The 13,105-nt window shown below is 34.8% G+C and overlaps 1 protein-coding gene across 1 annotated transcript; it reads right to left on the bottom strand.

The window, feature by feature from the left end:
• Nucleotides 1–9,198: 9,198 nt before the first annotated feature.
• Nucleotides 9,199–12,455, bottom strand: LOC141611190 (IAA-amino acid hydrolase ILR1-like 4). Its single transcript, XM_074429667.1, has 5 exons — nucleotides 12,027–12,455; nucleotides 11,254–11,379; nucleotides 10,688–11,002; nucleotides 10,420–10,548; nucleotides 9,199–9,775 (listed from the first exon to the last, which is right to left on the bottom strand). Exons 1-5 carry the CDS (start codon nucleotides 12,396–12,398, stop codon nucleotides 9,374–9,376), a joined length of 1,344 nt encoding a protein of 447 aa, XP_074285768.1. The 5' UTR covers nucleotides 12,399–12,455; the 3' UTR covers nucleotides 9,199–9,373.
• Between the last annotated feature and the right edge of the window lie 650 nt (nucleotides 12,456–13,105).

The following is a 13,105-nucleotide window of genomic DNA, read 5'->3' as shown; positions in this document are numbered from 1 at the left end:
TACAATAAGTAAAATATGCATGTGAGGTCATACTAAAATTTCATGGTCAGTTTCAAAGTTTAACTATTTTTAGTAAATAAAAGTTCATTTTACTCATTAAAATGTAATTATTTCACTAAAAATCATTAAAATAAGCAATAATCATCTATAAATCATCAAAATGACCTAAAAATATCTTAGAACCAGAACCAGAATTTATAACATGCATCAAAATTTCGTGGCTTATCTTATATGTCACAAATTCTTAGTTTTTATTTTGTTATCAAATAACTCATAAAAAACCATAAAATGATATGCATGCAACACCAAAGCTCTTGATGCCAATTGTTAGGTTCATATACCCTTATTAGACTCATCTAATTTATTTTTATAAATTACTCATAATTTATGTCATGTGGATCTAGTTGCATGCAAGATGTTTTAAATCAAAATAAGGAGAAAAACGATTTTTCTTACATTTCATATGGACCAAATTTTAGGGCACTAGATTTGGACTCCTTCCAAGTCTAGATCTTGAGCTTACTCCATTAGGATGATCCTCCATAAACTCAAACCTTCAAATTATAAAGTCTTCTCTTGATTGCACCCAAAACAATCCCTTAATACTAATATTAGTGTAGATCCCGTGCAAATGCACGGTTTTTTTAGGTTGTAATGTGTAGAGAAATTAACATTTAGTAATTAAACTTTAAATTAAGTTTTATAGTCTACAATTATTATATATGTAGTATTAAGAGGTAAAAATCCGTGTTGTATTTTGAAGTGTGTGGTAAATTGGTGCAATGGAGAAGATTCTTAAATATAATACTACTCCTATTTAAGATACATTTATGGTTACAGTTCGACAATAATATGAGCAAAATATATTAGTTTGACAATATATTTATAGAATCATCACACATAAAGTATATTCGTATATGGTATTCCAAATATTTTACTGAATATATTTTTTCTCTACGATTGACACATAAGACTTATGTAGTAGAATATATGTTAGGCCAAACATTTATATAGAATAACTAAAGTGGTAGGCCCAATCTATAAGTGAGATAATTTGAGCGGAAAAATCTATAGTTTCACCTATTCATTTAGTAAATAGAGGATTATTACTAACTAGATAACAATATTAGTTACCTTAAATAAATCTAATATTGATATTATTACTACCTTAGTAATCTTATTTTAGATATTAGATTTTTGAACAATTTTATATACTAAAACTATTTTAGAGAGTTAGAGAGATATGCATAAAAAGAATGATAAGAATTATATGAATGGGAAAAATAAGAACAACTTTCTTATGTTCCATGAGAGGAGGTGCCGGTTTGGTGGAGTGGCCAAAGAGCCAATGCATGCCCCTCTTACATTTTGCTCTTATCTAAATGTTTAGGGTAGCATCTAGGGTTTTAGGGGTAATCATAATGTCCTTAATATAAAATTAACAATTACAATTAACCCTTAAACACCCCTTAAAACCGGTGGTCTCATATAATGTGGAGTCCATTTTATTTTTGTCATTTGTCATTTGTAATATGGTGTGACATGTGACATGTAACATGTAACATGTAACATGTAACATGTAACATGTCATTAACCAATTTAATGCATATTTAACAATTAAATATCATTATATAAATTAATTAAATTACAAATAACAAATTTCCTAGTAATTCATAATTACTTGTGAATAAAATTGGTCAAGTTAATATAATTCACAACATTTTGTAATTATAATTAACTATTCATTCTTATCTCAATTGTTTCATAAACAATAATCAATTTTAGTAATAAAACATTTTAATTACTAAAATGAATCTTATTTAATCAAATTACAATAAGATATATATATTCTCACTCACTATCATAAATTTTTCAATTTTAAGGAATTAATTAATCTGTATCGTGATACAATTAATTAATTAATCTATTAAGGGAATTGTCCTATAGGTGTGACCTTAAGGGATCAACTGATCACCACCGTCAAACGACAGTAATGTTAAACTCTAGTTAGCCAATCATTACCGATTAATGTTGATCAGTTGACTATATAATTGAATCATCCCTTACGTATTCTTATATGAGATTTATTAATGTGATCGCACTATTGTTGATGACACTACTCCAACAAAGACCGCCATTAACTGATTTATAAGTAGTAAACTAGTCTTTATTAGGTGTCATGTGGAAAGTACAGCCGGAGTCAAGTATCCACTCATTTATAGACCTTTGTTCTATGTCAACAACAACTAAAACATCCCAATCAGACTCAGACGCAACAACACTAGCTTCAGCATGGTGTTCGGGTTGTTTACCTTTACCTTTATCATCTCTTTCTTGCTTCTTTTTAAGATTAGTACACTCAGAGATTTCGTGTCCTTTCTTCTTGCAATATCGGCAAAATTTAGAGTTTTTACCTCTTGATTTTGACCTGGCCTTACTCTTGCTACTACTACCTTTTTCAAATGTTCTTCCTCTAACAACCAAGCCTTCACCCGATTGTTCAGAATTAATTTCAGTATCAAATTTTTCTTTTGATAGGAGGTGAGACTTGACATCTTCAAAGGACAACTTTTGATAGGAGGTGAGACTTGACATCTTCAAAGGACAATGTAATATTATTACCGTATAACATAATTTCTTTAAAGTGTTTAAATGAGAGTGGTAATGAGACAATGAGTAGGATAGCTTTATCTTCATCATCGATTTTAACATCAAGGTTCTCCAAATTTATTATGATAGAATTAAACTCGTCTAAGTGTGTTTTTACGGGAGTACCTTCTGACATGCGGAGAGTGAATAAACGTTCCTTGAGTCGAAGCTTATTTGCTAGACTCTTGGTCATGTATAAAGATTCCAATTTAGTCCACATGCTAGCAGCGGACGTCTCTTTAATGACCTCGCGTAAAACTTCACGTGATAAACAAAGTTGAATCACGGACAACGCCTTCTCATCCATTTCATCCCATTGTTCATCTGTCATAGTGGATGGTTTCTTCGACTTACCATCTAAAGCCTTCTTTAAACCATTTTGTATAAGAACAGCTCGCATTTAAACTCTCCAAATGGCGAAACTAATTTTACCGTTAAATTTCTCTATGTCAAATTTTGTCGACATTATGGAAAAATCTCAGTTGAAAATAAAATGGCTTTGATACCAATTTGTTGGGGTACAGAGTACGGAAGTGAATAAATTCAACCAAAGATTTAAGAGAAATAATAAAAGACAATAAAAATAACACCAAGATGTTTAGGTGGAAAAACCCTCTTTAAAATAGAGGTAAAAAACCACCGACGAGAGAGTCAAATATTTCACTATAATGATGTGGTAGTACAAGGATAATTTCCTCAAGGACTATTGAAATAGCCAAGATAATAACCTCTCAAGAGGTGTTAAATATTAGCACCCAAAATGATTATGGAGAGTAGTAATAAAGGAGGAAGAGAAGAATATATTATGTTGTAGTTTTGTTGTGTGATTATTTTGCTGAGGATTGAGCATGTATTGTTAGTGTATTAAAAATAAATGAGCAAATGCGTTTGTAGCAATTCCATCAGTTGTCTTCATTTGCGTTACTTCACCATATGTTACACATTCTCTTCATTACTCCATCAAATACATATTTTAGCATCCGTTGCATAAGTTTTCTTTAACTCCAAACTTCAATTGCATGAAGTTAACATAAAACATCACAAATTCACAATCTCTCACATTAACTCTTTAGAGAGAATTAAAGGTGAGGCATATAAATCCAATAATAAACAACCAGTATGCGATGATAAACATTTGGGTTGAGTTTAAACTAGGTCGAGTCAATTCTGGTTGGGTCAAATCGGGTCCTTAATTCCGGTCAATTTTTCAGGTCTAATTGCGAAACCGCTAGTTGACATTCTCTACCTACAATTTACGGAGCTAAGGTACTGGGATAAAGTTATTGCTGTTGTAAGACTAAATCAATAAATTTCGTTTGCAATTAAGTCCCCTAAAAAAATATTTTTGTTGTAAGACTAAATCAATAAATTTCGTTAGCAATTAAATCCCCTAATTTGGTTAAAAGTATAATTATTTTTAACCAAAAGTCTATCACAAAATTATCTATAATCCTTAATACAATTTATTTCCAAAAAAAAAAAAAAACTTATTTCAAATTTTAGGTTTTTACACAACTACTATAATACAATTTAAATTATGTTCTTCGATTACTTAAAATTTGGATTTATTGCGGATGTATTCTCCAACGTGCATAAATTGTATTAAAATTGGTAAAAATATTTTTAAAAGTATTTTTAAAGTAAAATAAACTTCATTAAAATTGTACTCCGTAATATTTATTTCATGCATATTTACTATTTAGACATAAAATGGTTTAACGATAACATTATGCTGAAAATAAAAAATTGGGTATAATTTCACTTTTAGATAGAGTGAAGGGGCTAATCTATAAAATAACATAAAAAGCTTAACTTTGAGTAGGAATTTATGCCACATGTCATAGAGTTGATCGTTTGCGGGCTTGGGCCGGACACGGGCCAGGCCAACATGAATTAAAAGTGTCTGGTGGGCCTATTTTTCTTGTCCGTGTCCACTATAACATGCTTATTGAAGTTGTCCATACCCGTCCGATATAAGTTAGCGGGCCTGCCCATGGACCGCCGCGCTGGAAAATATAGAAGACACGGACTAAAAATGATGTATTAGTGTACAAAAATTGAACAATATACTACGTCTTTGTGCTACATATTACGTCCTCATACCGACATTAGCTGGTTTGAGGCATAATAAATTGTCCAAATTGATGATATAACAATTTGAGTGTTATTTTTCTTTCTTAATTTAATCGGGTGTTGGATTGTTACATGGACCTTGGTTAATTATTTAGTTTGGTAAATCATTTTAAGGAAGTAAAAATACATTATAAGTTATTAGCGGGCCTAATGTGCTGCCCACGAACATTTTTATTTAGACCATGCCCGCCCATTAATTTAGCGGGCCGAGTTTTCCATGTCCATTAACCATTAATTTAAAAAAAAATCGTGACCAAGCCCGCTTAAGTAGTGGGTTGGACGAGCCGGGCTGAACGGGCCAGCCCGAAGATGATCAGCTCTAATGTCATGTCATTATTATGGAACACTTCCAAACAAACAAAAAATTGGAGCTATTCTTCTATTCTCTTAAAGCGACACCTTAAATGTCTTTGAATATAAAAATTGCTAAGCAATATAATTATGACTTTAACAATCCTTTGAACTCCCCTAAGTCATCACTACGTTCCCCTAGGCTATAAACCAAAAGTCTCACCATTTCAGTTTCACTCTTTATTAAATTCGGCTTTTATTAAGAGTAATAAATAGCCTTTAATTTCAGTTATAAATCTATAATAATAAATCGTTAATATATGAATTAATCATCAAATATCAAAAATTTGTTCACGAAAAGTTGGAATCATCAGTAAACTTGCGCTTATGTAACTTTGTTAAGAATAAAATCGATCTTGCTAAGCAACAAATGATGGCTGAACATGTTGGACAAGTAGCGCAACAACTCTAATACTGTTGGGAAATTAGCGTCAATCTCCCACGCGCAACAGAAGCAACCAATTGACAATTAAACCGTAAAAGTAAATAAATGTAAGCAATATTAAGATAAGACAATATTTTAGGGTCAAACCCAGGGCAAAACCTTCCAAACCGGAAGTAAAACCAACTAGCCAAATTGACTAGAATCCATTATAATAATATAGTACCAGTACAACGTAACCGTCTCGAATTAATACCAATTCGAAACCCACAATAATATAAGATAACAACCTCTAGCTCTCTAGTAATATTAGTCAATGCCACTAATATCATCCCTAGAGTAACCTCCTAAATTATTGTATTATAACACCCGTTATACTACCTCTCACCCTCAAACCCAACTTGCTATTTTCTACCAAGCTAAGTCACCTTGTTTGATATTTGTTGTGAGATATTGTTGTGTTGTTTTCCAAATGAAAACCATCCTTTATATAGGAAAGCCCATGGAACAAATTCCATCTACTAACATCTCCATAATGACATTAGTCTCCCTTGTCCATAGCTAATACAATGAATCCAATATAATTCATTGAACTGCACCACATTCTAACTTTGTAATGTATGTATATGTAACATCTTGTAACATTGAACAAAAACTTGTGTTGGACAATTGGGTGTTACCCAACAAATCTCCCCCTCTAACACAAGAGACAACCACCGAGAAGTCAACCATTGCCTTTTGAAATTACGAGCTGCACACCCGGGTTAGTATCCGGTCCCCACCCCTAACTCAATATCACGGCCAATGCACCGTGTACAGCCTAAACCCAATCAATGACGTTGTTTGACTATGGAGAGAAACCCCTTGCTCTCCACCTTTCTATCAGCAGGAATTTTACCTTTGCGCCCGTCTGTAACCTGAAAACAATCTACCTTCGTCGCCTCTTCCGCGAACGAAACACGTACACGACTTTTCCGTTTCCAGTTATCCTGTGAGGTTTTCATTGCATATCCATCCAGACGGTATAAACCACGACGTAGCTCCTCCTTCACGAGGACCATAGAACCCTTAGTCACTTTCATTAGTCCCCTACGACTTTTTTTTACCTTATAAAAAAAAAAATTACTCCTCCATGAGTTTTATACCCATAACCTTCGGAGTCCAACTGACTAAGTGAAATTAAATTCTGACGCAACTTTGGAACATAAACAACCTTGTCCAAAGTATGCACCACCCCATTTGACATTTTGATTTTCACTACTCCAATACCCATGACAGATTGACATCAACCGTTGAGTTATCAGCCAAACTCAATTTCCCAGCCACGCCTTCTTGAAGCTTATCAAAACTATCCTTCCGGGTGCAAATGTGGTTGACATAACCAGAATCTAATATCCATTCTTTCTTGGAACACACGTCGTTCACATCCGTGACCGAAAATATGTCACTACCATCGATAAGGAAACAACCAGTACTTCTTTCACCGACAACCAAGTTGGTGTCGCCCTTATTTTATTCATTCCCGCATTTCTTAGGACAAAACCGCCTAATATGCCCAAGGTCACCACACTTGAAACACTTCACATCATTATTCCTAGAAGCATTCCTGGATCGAGACCTGCAATGCTTCGATCCATCCTCCCTGTTAAACGATCAACCTCTCCCAACCCGAGCAACTGCAACTGTACCCGTACTATAGCTCTGTACCTCAGCTTTGTCCTTCTTCCTCGCATCAAAGGACAATAAAGCAGTCTGTGCTTGCTCCATCGTGATGATGTCTTTACCGCACAGAATAGTATCCACATAAGTCTCATATGTGTCCGGGAGAGAATTGAGGAGTAGTAACGCTTTATCTTCCTCCTCAACCTTCACTTCGATCTTCTTTAACTCGTCTAACAGTCCATTGAATGAACACATTTACGTGCCCAATTAAATTTTCATCCTCCTCCATCCTTAACTGATACAACCGTCGCTTCAAAAGCAACTTGTTGGTCAAACTCTTCGCAATGTAGAGCTTTTCCAACTTTTCCCATATCACCGATGGAGAATCTTCATCAAGAACACAATTGATGACTGAATCCGAGATGCATAACCTAATAGTACTTGCACACTTGGTGCAGACCTCTTCCCAGTTGTCATCACTCATCTTCTCCGGCTTACCATCATCTCCTTTCAAGGCTCTAGCCAAGCCAAGATGTACCAAGAGATCCTTCATCCTTCCTTGCCAAAGGCTGAAACTACTTTTACCGTCAAATTTTGGTACTGCAAATTGAGACCCCTTATTTGACATCTCTGCCAATTATAAACCAGCCACCGGACCGAGCCTAATGGTTCTGATACCACTGTTGGGAAATTAGCGTTAATCTCCCACGCGCAACAAAATCAACCAATTGCTAATTAAACCGTAAAACTAAATAAATGTAGGCAATATTAAGATGAGACAATATTTTAGGGTCAACCGCAGGGCAAAACCTTCCAAACCGGAAGTAAAACCCATTAGCCAAATTGACTAGAATCCACTATAATAATATAGTACTAGTACAACGTAACCGTCTCGAATTAATATCAATTCAAAACCCACAATAATATAAGATAACAACCTCTAGCCCTCCAGTAATATTAGTCAATGCCACTAATATCACCCCTAGAGTAACTTCCTAAATTATTGTATTATAACACCCGTTATACTGCCTCTTACCCTCAAACCCAACTTGCTATTTTCTACCAAGCTAAGTCACCTTGTTTGATATTTGTTGTGAGATATTGTTGTGTTGTTTTCCAAATGAAAACCATCCTTTTTATAGGAAAGCCTATGGAACAAATTCCATGTACTAACATCTTCATAAAGACATTAGTCTCCCTTGTCCATAGCTAATACAATGAATCAAATATAATTCATTGAACTCCACCATGTACATTCTAACTTTGTAATGTATGTACATGTAACATCTTGTAACATTGAACAAAAACTTGTGTTGGACAATTGGGTATTACCCAACAAATACAAGTATCGTAAACCGTTTATTTTTATGTATAAATCGTAAACCGTTTCTTTTCTCTCCATTTTTTCTCACAAACTCATTTAATAATAGTATCTCCTCTATATTCTATTAACCCTTTATTTTTATGTATAAATCGTAAACCGTTCGATGTTGACCAAATACAATCTGGACCGTTGATAGGTAATAACCTTTCCATTTTTTTTTAGAAAATGGAGAAAATTTTGACTCTAAAAATTGAGTACTACTCAACACGGAGAAAATTTTGACTCTAAAAATCACGCCTCCTATTTTATTTATTTTCCTCCCTATTTTTCCATTTATTCCAAATTTGCTCTTGAACATGTAAATTAATTTTACTAAAAATTACTATCTCATTTAGGATGTTATTTCCGAGAATCTAAAATGGATTCCTCTGGCTTGAGATCTCTGGAACTCTGGAAGTGGTGCAAGGGTACAAGACGTTATTGTTAGTGACTATTATTTCCTTCAAGCTAATAATGATAACCTAAACAAGAAAATAACACCCTCAACTTGAAGGAAACACACGATGAAATGTCTGCTATTAACATGTCTTGAGCTGATTGCTATTCTATCGGAATAAGCTGTTAACAATACATAAACAATGTTTCTGAATGACTTAATTATGAAATTTACGTCGAGAATTGCATCAAATGTAAGTACTCCACATTAAAACTTAATGAATCATTCTACATGGAAATAAAAGAACTTGAATTTTGATTTTTGACTTTACAGAAGAATTAGTACCCACATTGTACCAAATTTATTTGCATTTCAAAATGTAGCTAGCCGCTTTTAGATGATCAAGAGCAATTTAAAACAAAAACAAAAAACCGTGTCACAGTTCGTCATGATGTATCCCCTCTTGTAATGTGGTTTTTGGTTGCTTTTCAAGAAGGTACCTGAGAGCTAGGGAAGCATGAAGAGATGCACCATATGAAAGAACCTCTTCACTAAGCCCATACGTCGGGGTGTGTTCTGAACCTGTTTCACGAGTCTTGTTCTTCGTGCCAACAAAGAACATGTACCCGGGTAATGATTCCTGGTAAAAGGCAAAATCCTCGGACGCGGTCAATTGTGGGGCTTCTTTAACACTATGAGCTCCAAGCATGTCTGTGGAAACACTCGTGAAGAATTTATGCAAATTCTCGTCATTTATGGTTGGTGGAGACTGCTTTAAATCGTTGAAGAAATCGACATTTGCAGTGCACCTATGTACCGCGGCTTGACTTGTGATGACCTGAATTATTGAGCTACATTGTTTTAGCAGGAGTTTAATAAATCAAGGGACAGAAGAAAGGTCTTTTCTACTCTAGCAACAAAGGACTGAAGGAACCGGAGCACCTAAAATAACGATCAATCATAGTTTAATACACAACACGGGAACTTGAGGCCTTGCAAATGGGTCATTCGAGTCGGGTTCGGGTCGTGTCACTTTCGGGTCGGGTCACTTTGGGTCGGGTCAATCTGGGTCATTTGGGTCATGATTTTGCCTTAATTAGGTCATTTCGTGTGATTTCGGGTCATTCTGGGTCACTTTGGGTTGGATCATTTTCGGGTAATTTTGGGTCGGGTCACTTTCGGGTAGGGCCACTTCGGATCGGGTCATTTTGGGTCTGGTCAATCTGGGTCATTTGGGTCATTTCGGGTCATGATTTTGCCTTAATTAGGTCATTTCGTGTGATTTCGGGTCATTTTGGGTCAATCGGGTCATTTTCGGTCACTTAAAACGGGCCACTTTGGGTCCGGTCATTTTCAGGTTGGGCCACTTTCGGGTGATACATTTCGGGTCTCGGGTCGGGTCAGCTTTGCTAGGTCTAGTTTTAAGCACTTTTATCAATTGCAAGCTTGATTCCAATACTGCAAGATGCTAATGAGGCATACCTCCTTAATTCGCTGTTTGAGATGTGAAAAACTGTCTCTCAATAGGGCACGGAATGTTCCACCGATGATAACTGAATCAGGTATGACATTATAAGCTTCACCTCCTTGGAACTTTCCTACACTAACGACCTGCAAATGACTCATCTTTAATGTTTTTCATTTAGAACGGAGCCAAAGACTCGTATGCGCAGTTCCTATGTGTGTAGTTAACACAGGGGTAAGACGGGCCGGAAATCGACAACTGAGAATAGGGAAGGAAATAGTTTACTTGTGTATCAAAGGGATTGGCTTCGAGTGAAACGATGTGGTGTAAGCTAACAATGACATTAGAAGCAGCCAATATGGGATCCACAGACAGATGCGGAATAGCCCCATGACCGCCTTTTCCTTTGATCACTGCTTCGAAGAATCCACATCCAGCCAAGAGCGGGCCGGACCTTCCAGACACTTGACCCACAGGCAACATCGAATTGACATGTAAACCGAAGATGGCTTCAACATTGTCCAGAACTCCATCATCCATCACTTTCTTGGCACCTCCATGTCCTTCTTCCGCTGGTTGAAATACCAGAACAATGGTTCCCTGAAAGGTACGAATATATCATATTATCTCAATGCATTACAAGTACGACTACATGTCAGAAAAATATTCATATTGCCATATTAGCCATCAACTGTATTACTGTATAATGCTGCAATTTACCACTGGCAGACTAAATCAATGTGATCGTGATCTAATAACCCTGCATTGCATAGTTTAACAGCTCTATCACAGTTGAACAGTGATAAATTTAGAAATACCAAATCAGAAAGCAAACACGACTATAAACTTACCTGTATCTGGTCTCGATGCATTTGGAGGATCCTTGCAGCACCAAGCAGCATAGCAACATGAGCATCATGACCACAAGCATGCATTTTTCCAGGGACTTTACTTTTGTGTTCCCATTCCACTACTTCCTACAACAAAAATCCTTTTCAACTCCGTCGGCAAATGCCGATTTAGAACACACCCAAACCCCCCAACACTGTCTTTTGCATCGAAGACAAAACATAAACCACAATTTTCCCACATAAACCTCAGATTTTATTTGTTTTTTTAGCATATGTATATATTTTTTTTCTAAGCTTATTATCTCAAACTTTATTTGTTTTTGATCATATGTGTATTTTTTCTGAGCTTATCAAGTTTATAATTTAGATTTTTTTTCCCGCCAAAACTCAAATTTAATGAAGCTTGTATATAATATTTTTGAGTTTTATCGGATGTATAATCTACTTACTGTGTAAATACGGTAACTGACCAAAACTTAGTTGGAGTAACTGAGTAAGATATTCTTAACCAATCTCCCAAAATGCTGTACCAAGCAACTTGACCTACTCTTGATGGGCGCGAGTCAGGTCCATACAATGTCAATATTCAATTATAAATACAAATCAATTTACACAAAAATTGTGTAAAACAAATCTATTAAAACAAAACAGATCTATTAAAACAAATATCATAACCTGTGAATTAAAAAGTTAGTTACTGAAAGGACCCATTTTATAAACTTTTTTCCTAAGACAATTTTACGCAAGAATTTGTAAATATAAATTCACAATACCTGAATAGGGAGAGCATCCATATCAGCTCTCAATGCAACAAAAGGAGGCTTCCCAGTACCAATATAACCAACAACACCAGTAACAGCAACAGGGTATCTATAATCAATACTCAATTTCTCTAATTCCTTCCTAATTAGCTTACTAGTCTCAAATTCCTCGAATCCAAGTTCCGGGTTTTCATGCAATCTTCTTCTTATATTCACCATCCATTCATATACTTCAGATTTTTGTGTCAAATTTAACAAATATTTTGGAATTTCTTCTAGCTCATTTGAAGGGAAGTTACTCAAGTTAGTGTCACACAGTGAAGATTTTGCAAGAAATAACTGCAGAATATACAAGAACACATAAAACCCTTTGGAAAAATTCATTTTTTTGGTGGTATACTTCCTGGTACTGATGTTTGATCATATAAATAGAATACATAACCATATAAATAGAATATACGGAGTAACACTGTAACATATATAAACAGGGAATATACGGAGTAACACTCTAAGAGAATGATTTTACTCCCTCCTATTCACCATTTTTTTCGCTTTCATTTTTGCATAAGAAATAAAAAAATTAAATTTGGACCACACAAAATACATTACCCCACATGCTATTGAATTTGGACACACAAATCAAACCAAAAAAAGAAAATAGGGAAGAAAACGTGAATAATCCGTTTAAAGAAATAGGGAAGAAAATGGTGAATAAGAGGGAGTATTTAGGATTTTGATGTTTGTTATTACTCCGTTACAGTTATTTGTTGTCCTTTTCCTCAGTCAATTATTGTACTTTCTATTTTAAAAATAAACTTGATTAGAAATTTGATTATTCACATTCAATTTATTCCACTTGTCATTTAGTAATTGGCTCACTCCTATTTTTCGGGTCTTTGTACTAAAACCAAAGGACAACAATTGAATGGAAACGGAGGGAGTATAAAATTTAATTAATCAATTCTAGTAAACATATTAAGATGATAATCTTCACATATTAGAGTTTTTGACAGAAAAAGGAAGAAACCAAAAGGAACGATCATACTTCTACATTTCGTGCTGTATGATTGTATTCCATTAGACATGAATGA

The sequence above is a fragment of the Silene latifolia genome, chromosome 11 (assembly GCF_048544455.1).
Source record: "Silene latifolia isolate original U9 population chromosome 11, ASM4854445v1, whole genome shotgun sequence".
Lineage (NCBI taxonomy): Eukaryota > Viridiplantae > Streptophyta > Magnoliopsida > Caryophyllales > Caryophyllaceae > Silene > Silene latifolia.
Note: the sequence above shows the minus strand (reverse complement) of the source record. Positions and strands in the feature narration are given on the sequence as shown.